The sequence below is a fragment of the Lissotriton vulgaris genome, chromosome 5 (assembly GCF_964263255.1).
Source record: "Lissotriton vulgaris chromosome 5, aLisVul1.2, whole genome shotgun sequence".
Taxonomy (NCBI): domain Eukaryota; kingdom Metazoa; phylum Chordata; class Amphibia; order Caudata; family Salamandridae; genus Lissotriton; species Lissotriton vulgaris.
Genome location: NC_141693.1, coordinates 1,264,054,573 through 1,264,071,745, shown reverse-complemented (window position 1 = coordinate 1,264,071,745; position 17,173 = coordinate 1,264,054,573). Strand labels below are relative to the sequence as shown.

Genomic DNA, 17,173 nt, shown 5'->3' with positions numbered 1-17,173 from the left:
AATATGATGGACATGTCAGGTCTGTTGGATTGAGATGGAGTTGTGGTAGAGAAATAGTAGAATAGTTTAATCTATTGTTTAAATGAGCGGTGGATGAAGTAAGATTGACCATACTGTGTCTGACACTGGATATACTTTGGATACAACCTCTTTCAAATTGTAAATCACCAGGAGTTCTACACATGATTCCCGATTTTACTAGAACAAAAAATGGAGGTAATGAATGTGTAATGCCATCCGATGAAGAAAATGAACAAATATTATGCACGTGTTTATGTTTTTTTGTTATGCTCCTCTTTCTTGGGCACCCTATTCAGCTTAAAAACAAGAATAGTAATTTTTGTTTGTTCAGCGTTTGTCAAAGTGCAGAACTGTATTTTAACAGCCCTATGTGTACACCTAACATACTTCATTTTACTAGCAGTTACAAACATATTATGATTTTTCTATCTTTGTTATCTTTGCTACCCTCTCCCTTACAAATAATGTGAATAATACATGTCACACAGTGTTTAAAAATAATTTGAACATTTTCATGCTTCCCCAATATCATAAACACAAGTATATTTGGTGTAACACTTGAATTTCCTGTAGGATTTTCAATGTGCTATTGTAAAAACCATGTCTAAGTGCAAACAAAAAATCCATTATATTTCAACTACATGTAGCAATCCATTTCCAGAAACGTCCGAGCTTTTGCAGTCGTATCTCCAGCTAATATCCAAGTTTTCCACATCGCTCAAGTGAAAAAGCGGCATGAGGAAATTCGCGAGGGAAGGAAAAATGTCTGATTTCCTTCTTCATTGTATTTTCTGTTTTCATGATCTGTACTAATGTGATCTATTTTTCTTCTTCACTCTTAGCTCTCGTTGTGTGTATCAGCTACACTGTTAGTGACTTTAGATGTGTAACAAGGAGTTTTGCTTACCGGAAGCATGTGCAACAGATATCCCAAGTACAGTTGTTATAGAGAAATTCTCTGGAGTAATCTCAATGTGGAGATTCCTCTTTTGTAACTAGGCCATTTTGTCCCCAATCATTCCAGTTCTCTGAACTGTTTCATTACTTCAGACATTTTCTGGAATGGGTATTACATACTTAATGCCAAACATGTAAGTGTACTTACAGTAAAAAAATTACATTGTAAAAAATAACAACATTGTAACCTTTATGATCCAAACAATGAAGGTTCTATAAAATATATTTTAGAGACTCTATCTGTACAACCTATTTTGTAAAACAATAGTCCCACATTCTATGGTATTTCACAAACTGTGATATGGTTATTGGAAGGTCCCAAGTCCTCGGCCATTAGCAGAAGGTTCTGTTTCCCTTTCTCCGGGTAGAAATTCAAGCCTAAATTGTCCAGGCCTGGAAGCAAAGGACACATAATCATGCTGGCTCTCTTCATCTTCCAGCACAGTCATGGTGGGGTTGTAAACTCTTGGTGCATCATACAAACCTCCGGATATTACCAGTGTATCCTCGGGAGCCATGTAGTGGTCAACTATAAGACGAGGAGAGAGAAATATATTAAGGGTCTGTTGTATATGCCTGTGGGTTTCTATACAGGTATCGGTTTTATATGTCGCAAAAAATCTCAGTCATAAATGTAAAAAAAAAAACCTAGAAATATTTAACTTCAACATAATTTAGCTATATTTCAACATAAATATGCTTCCTCTATAACACTTTGCACCACCACATCAATGTACTTCACTTACCAATCAAAATTCTGCACTTGGTACCTCCTTTTCATCAAACAATATCTCACTCTTTAATAGTTGAATTCACCCCTTCCAAAGACATTCAATACTCAGCACCTCACCTTCAACTTCAGGACCTCTCATGCAACACCCAGGCTGATATTTTATCATAGTGTTGTGTCACCCCTGTGCATCTAAAAAGGGTGCAAATGCGATGCAACTCTAAAGTCGGATTTATCATGCCATGCAAGGACACCTTGAGTGGCCCTGCATGGTTTTATAAATCTGGAGTAATGCACGGCAGCGCATATCGCTGCCTTGCATTACTCTGTTCCTGGGAGGCCTTCCATGGTTGGAGCGTGAGTGTTTCCAAGTATCCATCTGTGGAAATTGCAGCATTTCCAGATTTGATATTAGTAATATACCTGGGAATGCATCAAAATGTTATGCTCAGTCCAATGACCAGGACATTACAGTGGGTAATACTTAGGTAGTGAGATTCTCCCATAGTAAAGATCCAAAAACCAGATGATCAAAAGTGAAACATTTTGGTGGACTAAATAAGCAGAACTCATTTGCAACATTAATCTAAGAATGAATTATTTGATTATCTGAAAGACAAATTGTTGGAAGAAAAATACTGGATTCATTTTGAATTCACTGAGAAAGTTATGGATTGATTAAAGAGTAGTCAATTTCTTCACCAATAATGCAGCTCCTGCTGGAGGAATTTTCTTTTACAAAATATACTTTGTGTCAATAAAAGTTGCCACTCTTGCTGAATACAGATATGTCACAGGCTAACCACAGTCGTTTGCAGCTGACATGAAAGAACATTGATCTGAGAATTAAGTTGATTTTCTGGTTCGTCAAATTATTTTTGGTGTTACCCCAGTTAGTTGACCAAGGTTGAGAACATATACAGGAGGTGACAGAACATCCTGCCAGGCTGTGAGCTTCTACACCATTGATAAGGACAGAAAGTTCCGGTGGAAAGTTTGCAACATTGCTGCTGTACATGGTGTCATGTGGCTGATTGAGACATTTCAAAACATCACTAAATTAGCATGAGCTCTGCAGCCTTGATGCCGCTTTTGCAAACGTTACTACAAAGCTTTATTTTTGCAAGACTCTGTTTATGCCTTTCACATGAGAACTGTTTGCTGTGTTTGTTCTCTGCTTGTTCCTGGAGTTTAGTCTGAAAATTGTGAGAAAGGTTGATAATCAATGGCCGTTGTTATTCTGTTCTGGTCAGGACCTAGCACCTAGACAAAACACACTAGCACAGCTGCTGCTGGCAACTCGTACTTTGATATTAAGGGGGATAAATGTTTAGGTGACACACACTTGGAGAAGGACCTTTCCAGAGAGCAGAGCAACGCGCACCTATGATGTAATGTAACAGATACTTGCAATGCGCACTGTGACCCATCGGGTATCCTAGCACTGAGAGACAGGAAGGCCTGTGGCAAGGTAAAAAGACTTAAACATTAAGCTCTCGGATAGAGTCAAGTCTTGATTTTCCTTCTGAATGGCAGGAGATCTTTCATCTGCCGCAGTTCCGTAGGAAGGCTATTCCAGTCGCAGCAACACTGAAGACTAGACCAACCTCCCACCCCCAGTTTAGCTCTTCTGACCATGGGTACGTTCACCCGATTGGCCGAGGAGGACTGAAGGCAGCGAATAGGAGAATATCAGCTACATTTATTCTGCAGCCGAATGGGGCTTATACCGTGCAGTGCCTTGTGCACGACACAGAGTGGTTTAAAATGAATCCTCTGCAGGATAGGGAGCCAATGGAGTTCCTCAAGGGCCAGAGAGGGAGAGGACCGACGACATCTAATCAAGGCCAGTTTAGCCTCCGCATTCTGGATTCTCTGTAGTCTCCCAATGAGATACTTTGGAGACTCCAGTAGCAAGGCGTTACAACAATCTAACCTGCTCATGATGACGCTCCTTACTACCTGTTCACAAGTCTGTATAAGGAGCATAGAGAGAGGATATGGCACTCGAACCTGCAATACAAAGGATCTCTGTTTTATCTGCATTAAATTTCAGGGAGTTGTTTCTCAGCCAGTGTACCATGTCCTGCATGCAGGCATGGAAGTTTTCCAAGGTGGATGACTGTTCTCTTTCCAGAGAAAGGATAAGCTGGGCGTCATCCGCATAGTTTACCAGGCCTATGCCATAAGGTTTAATTACATCCACCAAAGGGTGCATGTAGGCATTGAATAGAATAGGGCTGATCGCAGAGCCCTACGGAACCCCATGATGGACCTTGTAGAACTTAAAGTGAAATGGAGGGAGGGCCAAAGCCTGACATTTGTCAGACAAATAGGAGTGAAACCACTTCTGTGCAAGGCCCACTACCCCCACTCCTTCCAGCCATTCCAAGAGAACCTTGTGATTCACTGTGTCGAATGCGGCAGACAGGTCTAACAGGATCAGGATGGCAGAATGACCCCTGTCTGCATGCAGACGAAGATCATCCAACACAGTCAACAAGGCAGTCTCCGTTCCATGACCTGGGCGGAAGCCGAACTGCACGTTTCCCAGTATACCATTCGCCTCCAGAAACTGGGAGAGTGCCCTGCTTACCAGGCGCTCACTTATCTTCACTGGATATAGGAAGGAGTGAGAAAGGCCTATAGTTATTAAGACAAGCTAGGTCAAGTGATGTTTTTTCAATTGGGGGGACACAACTTATTGCTTCCAGAAGAAGGGGACCAACCCACTACACAGGGATTGATTGCATAGTTGTCTTAGCAGAGGGAACAGTTCAGAGCCTACCGCTTTCCAGATCTTGTGGGGAAGGGGGTCCAAGGGAGAGCCAGAAGAGACCCCCAAAGCTAGACGATTAAAATCGTCCACAGAAGGTAAGTCAATGTGATCTAGAAGAGGCCTTTGACCCGATGTATAGCTCAGACCCTCCCCGACCACCTTCCCATACTGCGGGGTGCCACTAGCCCCATCAACTGTGCTATCCCCTTTCACCCCTTCGATGATATTGCCAATCTTATCATAAAAAAACCAGGCAAACTGTCACAGAGTTCCTGCGTAGGGAGAACCTTGTTTGCAGTACAAGCGGGACTAGCAATATCATTTATTATTTTATCAACGCTCATACAGCTATTAGGCGCCTTCAAAATCAAAGGCAAAATATTCTGCTTTGGCCGTGGTGATATTTTTCTTATTGCTAAGAATTTTCTCCTTCCAATCAGCTTCATCCATGTCAAGATACCCCTTCCTCCACTGTCATTCTGCTTGTCTGCATCCAAGTTTGACTTTTGCAGTTCGGCATTATACCAGAGAGCAGAAGGTTTGCCTGCTTTTTTGACCAGTTTTGAGGTGCGAGCTGATCAAGTTGGTTATTAATGTGTAGACAGAAGGTGGCATAGTTATCCTCCACCTGTTTTCCAGGGTCGAAGGACCCTTCAAGATGAAATACTGGGGTGACACTAGCTTTCCTCAGGAGATCTTTCCAATCCCTACATCTTGTTTCCTTTATAGCAGGTCCATTCTGCCTGATGTTAAATATATCAAACTTAATCAGGTGGTGATTAGACCATCCCACCGGCAGAACATTCACCACTTCCTTTGAGTCTTTCCTAGCGAAAATTAGATCCAGACTATGTCCCCTCATATGTGTAGGCTTTGTTATCCATTGTGGAAGATGCAGAACCATACAGGATTGTAGGAGATTATTGTACCTGGGGTTCATACTCCCATTAGCCCACAGGTTGAAATCCCCTAAAATAAGAAGTCTGGCGTGTGAGAGAGCCATATAACTAAAAACATCAATCTGATTTTTTTGTTGGAGGAGACTGACCGCCCCTGGAGGCCTATAGCAAATAATACCAGTTAGTTCCTGATTCCCATGAATGCGGGGGAGAAGTTCCATGCTTCCTTCAATATAATGCTGACCCCACCACCTCTGCCACTAGAGCGTGGTTTATAGAAGGCTTTATATCCATGACGATACGCCAAACCCTGCTCCAAATCAGAGCCGGGTAGGTCCAAGTCTCAGTCTGACCACCTATGGCCCAGGGCACTGGTACTCATAGTATGACCCGCGGGCCGCCAGCAGCCTGATACGCCTTCACTGGTGGCCCGCGGATCTTGCCTTGCCGTTTCTACGACCGGCAGTAAACACAGAAGATGACTGCAGGAGCATACGAAGTGAATACAAATTAAATAGGTTTTTACTAAGTATTTTCCTGCGGCCATCTTCTTTGTTTACTGCCCACCTCTGTCAGGTAATGGCACCTTCATAAAGCTTCCCAAAATGCCCTTTAAAAGTCAGCTAAAAGCGCTTTCCCAGCTGACTTTTAAAAGGGCGTTTTGGGAAGCTTCCTGTTTGGACAGAGACAAACAGAGACACAGAGATAGATAGAGGCAACAGATAGAGGCAGAGACACAGAGACAGATAGAGACACAAATACAGATAGAGACATAGAGACAGATAGAGACAGAAACAGACAGAGGCATACAGAGATAGAGATAGGGACAGACAGAGATAAAGACTGGGACAGACAGAGATAGAGACAGGGACAGATAGAGACAAAGCCAAATAGAGACAGGGACAGACCGAGGCAGAGATAGATAGGGACAGATAGATACAGAGATAGAGATAGGTAGAGGCAGAGACAGGTAGAGGCAGAGACAGATAAAGACAGGAACAGACAGAGACTGATAGAGGCAGAGACAGAGAGAGACAGACAGAGGCAGGGACAGAGACAGACAGACAGATAGAGGCAGAGACAGATAGAGGCAGATACAGACTGAGACAGGGATAGACTGAAACTGAGACAGACTGAGACAGAGACAGACTGAGACAGACAGGGATAGAGGCAGGGACAGATAGAGGCAGAGACAGGGACAGATAGAGCCAGAGCCAGATAGAGACAGGGACTGATAGAGACAGGGACAGATAGAGACAGATTGAGACAGGCAGAGACAGGTAGAGGCAGAGACATGTAGAGACAGAGACAGAGGCAGACAGAGGCAGATACAGGCAGAGACCAGAACAGTGACAAACAGACAGATGGAGGCAGAGACAGATAGAGGCAGAGACAGACTGAGACAGACTGCGTTGGAGACCAAGATAGAGGCACGGACAGATAGACGCAGAGAAAGACAGATAGAGGCAGAGACAGATAGAGACAGTCAGAGAGACAGAGGGAGAGACTGGGAAAAGGAGAGGGCGGCAGAGGGAGGAGACAGACAGAGGGAGACAGAGGGAGGGAGACCGAGGGAGGAGCAGATAGACAGACACAGGGAGACAGATGCAGGGAGACAGAGGGAGGGAGACAGACAGAGGGGGACAGAGGGAGGGAGACAGACAGAGGGAGGAGGGAGATAGACAGAGGGAGGAGGGAGGCAGACAGAGAGAGAGAGAGAGTGGGAGGGAGATAGAGGGAGACAGACAGAGGGAAGAGGGAGACCGACAGAGGGACACAGAGGGAGGCGGACACAGGGAGACGGACACAGGGAGACAGGCAGAGGAGGACAGAGGGAAGGAGACAGAGGGGGGAGACTGACAGAGGGAGGAGGGTGACAGACAGAGGGAAACAGACAGAGAGAGAGAGAGAGAGGGAGGGAGACAGAGCGAGAGAGAGGGAGGGATAGAGACAGGGAGGGAGACGGACTCAGGGAGATGGACGCAGGGAGACAGAGGGAGACAGACAGAGGGAGAAAGAGAGAGAGAGGGGAAGGGAGATAGAGAGAAATAGAGAGATGTGTGTATGCTGGTTCTAGTGGCTCAGTGGATGAATGCGTCCGCTGCAGTGGCCTGTGTTCAACCTCATGGTCCAAGTTTTTTTTGCTCTAGCCCTGCCCCCTCACCCACGGACTCCCGCCCCTAACTGGTGCGGCCCTCGGCCAGAATCCACACTGTAAATTTGCCCCCAGGAGAAATTTTTTGAGTACCAATGCTCTAGGGTATGGGGTCTGCTGACAAAGCCCAGAGATCTTCTGTTATTATATAGTACTCCATCTGGCCAAGGGGAGGGAGGCTAGGCACTATTGTCCTTTCTCCGTAGTCCATATGAGATGACATCTCCCTTCATGATGTATGGCCTAGCTACACTGCTTACGATATTCGTCTTATGCATTTATCTGCTTGTTGTGGCATGTATACTGCATGTTAGAGCATGTTAGTTAAAGTGCACATTTTAAACTATATTTGTGTCTCAGTCAGATCTTATTGTGAACAGGTATGAGAGTGTGATCGAAAAGGTATGTCTTGTTACACCGATTCCTCAGAGAAACAGGAGTGTTGTGTTCTGGGATGTACAATCATTTGCTTCTCTTTGAGTGAGCAGCAGGGCGAATGAGACACTATAGCTACTCGGTTCTGGGGAAGTGGGTACTAAGGCGGTAGGAAGGCACAGTCCCTATACACCAAGGTCACATAATCCTGCCCATAGTTCTGGGTATGTGCAGAATCCCTGCAACAATGGACAGACAACCAAATTATCATAAATAGAACCAGCCAGTATGATTACATTAAAGTCTACCCACTTGATCCATGATTGCCAGCTTGTTAGTCAAAAAAGGCTGTAGCAACAGACATCAGTGAGACTTCGACACAGGGTAGTGCGTACTGTTGTTTGGCCTGAAGACTGTGTATCCTTCTGCTGGGGTTTTAGCCGTGAACGCTGGCCAAAGGTCTAAAAGATTGCTTACACGGAAAGTAAGAGGTCTTATCTGTATAGACTGCTTCATCTTGTAAATGTTTGGTCATTCTTTGAATCCTTGTAACTGCTATATGTGTGCACCTGGGTTTCTATGATATTGCTGTTCCTTCATGAATTATTGTTGCTATCTATTGAATTGCATCAAATCTTCATTTAGAGTGTCTGTTTCCTGTTAATTCTACATTGGTTATTTTCACACTTACCAATATGTAAAAGAGCATATTGCGTTAATTCCTGCTACCTCTACACACCTGTCCAAGACAAAGCATTCCACTCCTGAAGAGCCAAAGACTGATATGGAATCCCTAACTAAATAATGTCTTATATCAAGCCTTCCTTCTATCATTGAGTCAGCGGAAACACCATACACCTCTCTTGCAAGTAAACGTTATGGGTTGAAGGGTGTGTTGCATGTTGGTGCCATTGGTCAGTGGGCCACTGGGCATCTGAGCAGTGTCGATTCACCCATACAGGAGATGGTTGTAAGGAGGTGGGCTCTCCATTGAACTGTGCAGATTCTATAGGCACTATTGCCATAGAATATGCATTGTTAGTGAGGCTGCATGCTCGTTTCTAGATGGCCTCTACAGATGCAGGACTGTGCCTGGATCCACAGTTTTTTGTGGGTGGCACTGGAAGATGCAGAATTGGTGCTATAGTTACTCGGGAATACCTTAATGAGGCTGCAGGGTTTAGTCTGTGTTGCTGATGCTATGTTATATTCAGGTCCATTGGAATTATGCTGCAGGGGCACGCCAAACTATGTACAGGTTCTACTAAATTATGTGGCAATAAAAGAAAAATTATGTGGCATAATTCAGCACATTTTCTGATGCTAATATTTATTTTACAAAAATGTACACATGGTACAACTGTCTGGTCGACAATGTCACCTCATTAGTACTAGTTTAACTACCAAAAACAGAAATAAGCAACTGAAAGAAGACCAGGTAACCTTTGCGTTGCTCCTTCTACAGCACACAAATTAATGAAAACATTTTAGTAACTTTTGACATGTTTGCACCAGAAACACTCTTTTTAAATCTGTAGAATATGATGCAGCAGCAGAGGTATACAGCCTTTACAACGAAACTTTTACAACGCACCACCATTACGACGTGTAGTGTAGTTCCTAGTTTCCCACTAGGCCCTGCGCATTGGAATAACATAAACAGTAGTATCGACGTGGAACTGCTTATATTCCAGGCCTCCACTGACTATGCTAAACTTAATTGGGTTGTGTTACCAACTAGCTCAGAGGTCACTGGAAACTTTCTTCTCTGCATAGGAAGTGATCAGCTTCCTTGGCACAGACAAGAAGGGATTCAGTTTTCCAACAACCGTGCAACATGACAACTTTGCTCCTCAGATCAAGAGTCAATCTCTAGGGTCGTGTGAAACAATAGACATGTATTTCACTCAGTCAGTCTAGTGCAGTTTACTTTCACGAGATGTAGAGAATAGAGAGACGGGCGTGTATCAATAAAGGGTTAACATTTATTGTACAGTCTTTCTTCTCGTACAAGAGAAATGTATTGCCACAATTGCAATAATTGTTATTATAAAAAGTACGTACAGTAAGATAAGAATTGCGAAATAGAACTGTAAAAGCATTGATATGGTTTCTTAGCCATACAATGGTTTAAAAGTAATAAAACATATATACAGTCATATATACATTAGGCTAACATACTCAACTGGTGCTTCTAACTAAGCCTACCCCAGTGTGCCTGACCTAAGCCTAACACGTGAAAGGGGAGTAAGTGAGTAGCTTCAAGTTAAGTTGGTTTTGCCAAGGTTTGTTTCAAGAATTCTCGTCTAAGGGTTTAGTCAACACCATACCTCTGAATAGAATGATGGAGGATTGGTATCTCCTTCAGGGGTCTCTCTCGATATCCCAGTCACCCGCGAGGGTAAACCGGAAGCGCCGGGACTGGATTTCTCTGCACGAGAAAGGCAGCGGCTTCTCTTCAGCGCGTCGAGGAAGGAGGGGGGACAGCGTCCGCGGGCAGCTGGAATCTGCTGGATGTCTTCGCAGAGGGACGTCTGTTCAACTCCTTAAGCGTACTGCACCATAGTTCGCGCTTTAGCGGCGATAATGGTATCAGCAGCTTCACCACCACTGGATAGCAGGCTGCAGCGACAGAGTGCTAGATTTACCAACACAGGGTCATGCAGGCAGCCAGCACCATTAGCTCGCAGCTCACAACAGCTCCTAACAGGGAATTGCTTAAGGCAACGTTGGTAATATTTATACCTGACAGGTGCCGGGTTTGACGCAAGTTTGCTGGACATAAGACGTCAATTAAAGATGTCACTAGGAAGTGATAGTTATCAGTTGCTCATTAGAGTTCCATTACTAATCAAAACATAGCAAGCGGGGATTTCCAGGTTTGCTAAGTTTTTATCTTGTTGAAGAACTCGGAGTGTTATCTAGGAATATCAGATAGTGACTACTGCTCTGTCATTGCACTAATTGGTCGCAAAGGAAGTGGCAGAAGGAACTATGCTGGAATGTGGCTCTGTTCGTGTGAGGCCAGAGATGACTTTTCAGAAAATCGCACTTGAACGGTTATGCCAATATAGGGAATAAAGGGATTTATAGCCGAATAGGGGCATAAGGTCACAGTATCGATCAGGAACCTAGATAAACACGCAACACCCACTCCACGGGTTAATGTCCATCAAAATTACTAAAACTAAGCAATTAGATGCATGTGTAACATTGCCCACCCCAAAATACATAAATGCATTCGAAATAGGCGTACTTGTAATACATGGAATTTAGGTCCTGTACGTTTTTTAAAGCATAGAAATCATTCAAAAATTATTGCATATGAAATCAATGAACGATTATGCAAAAGGAATTACACATGAAGTATCTCTGACAGAAGAAATGCGAGATAAATCATCACATAAAAATGCATTGTAATAACATTTGTGCTAGAGGCTGGTGTTATGTTGTTATGTCTCTAGATGTGTTTAGAAATAGAAGTGTGAAGCTTCTGTTCTCTAAGAATAGTTTTTTACGTTAAGCAAAGAATTGTTCGTGCCAAAAAAGGTCAATATTTGAAAAATTGTCCAATTCAAAGAAAATAGATTTCCAAAGCTCTTGGCAGTTTTTGTTGATCAAAACTGAAGGCCGAATTCAGAGTTCATGGGAACGCTGTGTGTCGGAAAAGCTTCTTAAAAGTTATTGTTTCTCTACGGGTGAGAACATCGTATCAGACAGGCTCTCAAAGAATTGGTCTACAAAATCAGGTGATAGTTCAACCAAATTAGATAGCGCTGTAACTTGGCAGGTGTGAGAATGATTGCTGTCCTCGAAGGCAGGACCAGCAATGCTCACAGAACGTTGTACCTGGATGATGTTGCTTTTGTCACTCGCTCCACTGTTACCACTTGGCTGTAGTACAGGAGTCTCCACGAATGCCGTCATCAGGATTGGTAGCCGCTGGGGACAACACAATGCGTGAGCCTTTATTGGACTGAGCAAAGTATCGACGTCCATTGGTACTGCTGATGGAAGTGAAAGACAGATGTCCAACACGCATTCATCGCCGCAAAGCATACACCGTAGCACAGGTAAAATGCAATTTTGCCATATCGTTCTGAATGAAAGGAACCAGGTCATGTTTAGATCTCTCAGCCTGGCCAATCCGAGGACGTTAGTTATCCTGTCCCGGTAGCGCATTGCTAGGATTGTCTCTTCCATTCCCATGGGAGCTATGTCTGAGCCGAGGCTTGCCATAACGTAGCAGGAGGGTCAAAAATAGAATCCCTGCGACGAGTCCCAAAAATAATGGTATGCCGCCAAAAATGGAGTGCACAAAATTAGGAAAGATTCCCAAAATTGCCTCGAAGGGTGTTAGCAGTCCCGTAAAGACTGTCTTAAATATGCCTGGGATGCTTGTTGCACTAGACATGTTAAGGAGTTGGCTGAACATTTCTACGAAATGCACGGGGCAATTTGTTGATAAAAGGTCATGAACCTCAGTAGCCGTCCTTGCGACTAGAAGATCATACGTCTCTTTAGATGACGTTATAGGCACTGTTGTCTGTAAAAGTACAGATTTCATTTTGCTTAATGTATCAATTCGTATAGAATAGAGATTCAGACGAGGCCAGAGGGGAGTCACTATGTCTGGAGGCCCGCTCGGGAACAATGCTTGCATACAACATTTGACCATGGACGTAACTTGTACTAGATAACTTTTCCCTGGCGTCAGGCCACAACATCTGTGATCCGTTCTAAGAATGTAACTCCCGTTTGCGAGTTGCATAAAGAAGGGCTCTATCTGAGTTGCAGGTGTGACTAGCTGGTGGCATGAAAGGTTGTTTGAATTTCCATCGCATGCTCCGTGTAAATTAATACCCTGACACAAAAGTATACCGCTTAGTGAATGTTTACAATTTTCACCACTAAGAAATACATTTTTGTCACTGTCACTATAGCAAGAATGAGTGTATGGTAATTTCCATATAGATTTTACATATCCTTTACCCAATTGTTCATACTGGCCAGCAGGTATGTACTCAAGGCACTTTTTAAATCGGAAAGTTGTTATCGGAATTGTGATAATTCCGTGTATTATCCATTCAATGACAGGACTCTCTGACATTGTCAATGGTAATCTCTCGAGTTTTTCGATGCTCAGGATTGTATAGTCTGCTCCTTTCTGTGCCCAACTGATCTGTTTATCAGTAAGGTTAAAACTGGAAAATAATGACGTTGCGTTGATTAAACGCCAAGGCACATAGCCTGAACGAAGATTTTGCAGCGTCCAGCCTAATTCTATAATAGAACGTAATTGAGACTGGCCATGTTGTAACATAAGCAAATCTCTGTCTATCACATCAAAGGCAGAGGATACAATATTGTCCAACGAATATATTCTGGAAGACAGAGTCATTAACCCATTGTCTACCACAGAAAGTGATTACTCCATATTAATACAATCAATTTCTCGTATTTTTTCAGCAGTTTCAATTTGCTTTACTTTCCAAGCCTCGTTGTAAGCAGCATAGATACTGGTCGCTATGAAACGCTTTTGACGCTGTTTGCGTGGTCCAAGAATGAAATCGCGCAAATCAGCACCATCTTTTAGTAAAGACAAGTGTTGCTTAATTTCAGCCAGTGTGGACGAAGTTAGCCATTCAAGGCAGAGTTTCCCTACACTGTATGTTGTTATAATCCCTGGATGTTGTCTCTGGGAATATCTCGAGTCTAATCTGGTCATTTGTAACCCCTGTGTTTTATTCAAGAATCTATCTTGACAGCTATTTGTGTCTGTAGGCCAGATTAACCACTTTTTCCAATCAGGATGTGTTCTGTTGAAATGTAAAATTTGTGACACGTCTAACTCAATATCTGTGGTTGTATTCTCAGGTATTGGCTTTGGTATAGACGGTGTTCTAAGGTCTTTGTTCTTAGCTAGGCCAAGACAAGATGTTTGGTGTACTGTGTCATTTAAAAATAACATTTGTTCAGGTATCATGCAGGTTCTAAATAGTGCTTCAATGCCTTGCACCTGCCAATCTTTTGTACCCCAAATTGTTTTCGTTTCAATATTATTTTTCCAATAATCAAAACCAAATGTCATCATTTTGTCATAAAATGCTTCTGAATATATCAATTTAGAATTTGTCAGCATTGTTTTCATTCCTGTTTTATCTAACAGTTTATAAAAAAACGTTTCTGCATCACTGGTGTTAAACCCTGAGAAGTATTTGAATTTCTCAAAAAATGCTTTAGAACTGCTTTTAGGTGGTGTAGAACAATGTTCCCATTGATTATACATAAAAACATTTCTAGGCTGTGCAGATTTATGCAAGTAATGATCCCCATAGTGGGTGTAACAGAATAATTGCTCATAACTAGATGAACCTTGTAAATAATCATGATCTGTGAATCTAGCCGACATTACTAAATCAGACATCATGTCATTAATACTGTTAAAGTCCCAATCATCAGAGAATGTACTAGGAGTCACAAAGTCACTTAAGGAAACCTTTAGTTGATGAGGATACTTCAGGATTTCGACCGGACCATAGATCTCATAGTCTGTTTTCTCCCATACTACCCCACCAGGTATTGGAATTGCTGTGACATTTACTGTTGACAGTTCTCTTTTCTTTACGTGGGATGATCTGTGTGGTTTCAGGACTAGGTTGATGTTCTGACTTGCTGTGTCCATTGTAATATATTTTCCTTCAATGAATTTTCCCAAACACAGTACCATGATGAGCCAAAGCAGGAGGAAAAATACACCTAGACCGAACCAGAACTCTAGCCAAGGGGAAACAAGGTATATTTCCTTCAGTTGATGAAAGAGTTCTGTTGCTTTTTCTTTAAAAGACTTTTTTGTTTCTGGCATCACTTCGGGGTCGTTTTGATCTTCAGAGAAGTTGTCGAAGTTGATGAAATAACCAGAGGCAGTTCTGTCAATTGATGGGATTGTTCTTTCAATCTGTCTCTCGGTAGCACTTTCTGATGCCACATCATTGTAGACTGGTGTTGTTTCTTGACGAACTGTTTCAATTTGTGTTTCAAGAGGCACGAGTTCCATGGCATTATTGCATAGTCCTTCATTGTGCACTGCAGGCTGATCGAATGTGATTAGTCTTTCAGTTTGAACCTCTTGGATTGTTGCAAGTTTGGGTATTCTGTTGTTTCTTGGGAGTCCACTGGGCCTACTGTTGATTATAGGCCACATGCTTGTGGTTTTACCAGATCGATGGACACGACTCTGTTCTCCTTTTTACCAGCAAGGGGCGGTAGCACAACTGATCTTGTTCCGGTGACTGCCAAGACAGGTACTGCTTTTCTGTAAGAAGGCCCAAATTCCTTCTTAACCGCGATCTTTTCTCTGACTAGATCCCCAATCTTTGGAATCCAGACAGGCCTTGCTGGGGCTGTTGCGGGTGGTGCCTCGTCAGTGGTACTTGGCTGTTGCTTTAACTTTATGTTGCTTAACCACATGGCTGCTAGGCGTTTTCCCGTCCTGCGCTAAAAAAACATAAATCCCATAAATCATGACGAGCTGGCCTTGTCATCCGCGCACGGCAGGTAAGCGCCATGACGAGCCCAGCTCGTCATTAGCTTCGAAGGGGTTAATGATTTTCTTGTTTCATTCAGTTCCTGTAAAACAGCCAAACGATTCTTTACATCAAAGTGCGTTGCTTCTTCTTGTACCACTGACATTTGACTATCGAGGTCCTGAACTCGCATTCTAATTCCGAACAATAGTTCGTATGGGCTGAAACCTTTTAGAGAATTTCTTGGCATGTTGTTAAGACTAGTCTGGACACTTATTAAATGTTTGACCCACCCAGCGCCTGAACCTAATACTTTCGCTGTTATAGATTGCTTTATGCCCCGGTTTTTTCTTTCTATCACACTATTCCCTTCCGGGGTATGACGGACAAGAATACCGCAACCCAATTCCCATGCTGGCCATGGCCTCCTTATAAGCTCAAGAGCTGAAAGCAGGACCCTGGTCAGAATGGAACGTGGTAATTGCGTATATGCCGATATGGACTCGCAAATCTTTTATAACGTTCTAGCGTCAGCCGAGCGCTGGAGGCCTCATTCTTTTAAGTGCTTTTCGTCTTGACTATTAATAGGACGCAGGATGGGGTGTAGGCAGCGTTACGCTCTTTCTGATTGGTAGCCGGTAGCAAGGTTCGCTACTGCGATCCCTATTACAGTTTTCACAGTTGTTTGCATATATTTGGTGTTCTACACTCATTCCCGGCCACCAAAATACTGATTGTAATTCAGTCAGTGATTCCTTGATCTCTCTGTGCCTAGGACCCAAACCCATGTGTGCGTCTGCTATTAAAAATATTCTCCTGTTCATGTTTGGAATTACTCTGTCCCCCACTCCAGGGATTCGAGCAAAAGGAACGGAGTTTGCATCGATTATGTATGCATAATTGAGTGGATAGTTTACGGGTAGTGCTGCACAGTAGCCTTTTACGGTCGTTTTTACTGCTAGCATGGTTTCCCCATCTATGTACTTATCTGTATGCTTTTTTGTGGCTACGGCAGCCGGTTTAGTTGCTTCCGCGGTGGCTGTATTAGCCAATGAATTCCCTGCAACGTGAACGCCATCACGTCGAAGACTCTGTGCGTGAATCACGTGAGTCTTTTGTAGTTCTTTACTTAAAAGAGCTACCTTGTTCCAGAGCAATTTATGCTTTATTGTGGCACCTGTGTCATCTTTGTAGTCGTTTTCGATCCAACTCTGCAGTTTATTGTTGTAAGAGTTGACGCAAAAATGAGAATCGCACACTATAGGTGTCGGGAATTCGCGTTCTGCATTTTCGAGCGCCATCTTTAAAGATCTGATTTCAGTTCTTTGAACCGAACAGTATTTTACTGACTCAGTTTTTGTTACTTTCGGTGTAATTTTACCGCACAGCCAACGACATTTAATGATCACACATGCTGCATCGTAGGATTTTCTCTCTACGTTGAAATGCTGTACAAAGCTATCTGTATAGATTATACAGGCGTATTGTGGGAGAGGCAGAATTTCGATTGGCAGAGGATATTCTTCTTCATACTCTAAATCATTCAGTTCTTCAAATTGCGGGCGAAATAGTATTTCACATCTTCCGCTCCTAGAGAATCTATACACTGTATCCATTTCGGATCCAGTGACACTGTAGGCAGGTTTACTGGGCTGAATAGCGCTTCGAAGGCGGATTCCGCTGTAAGGATATTAATCCGTTTGCCGTGTGCTAGTTCTCTTTCATTTGCTA

The 17,173-nt window shown here is 43.0% G+C and overlaps 1 protein-coding gene across 2 annotated transcripts in view; it reads right to left on the bottom strand.

Moving 5' to 3' along the window:
- Window positions 1-441: 441 nt before the first annotated feature.
- The window catches only part of LOC147712432 (uncharacterized), a 191,646-nt gene continuing 174,914 nt past the window's right edge, over window positions 442-17,173 (bottom strand). For both annotated transcript variants that reach the window (XM_086923107.1, XM_086923108.1), the window contains exon 4: window positions 442-1,507. In XM_086923107.1, coding sequence (XP_086779233.1) covers window positions 1,284-1,507 — 224 coding nt within the window. In that variant the 3' untranslated portion in view covers window positions 442-1,283. The remainder of the gene's footprint in view (window positions 1,508-17,173) is intronic.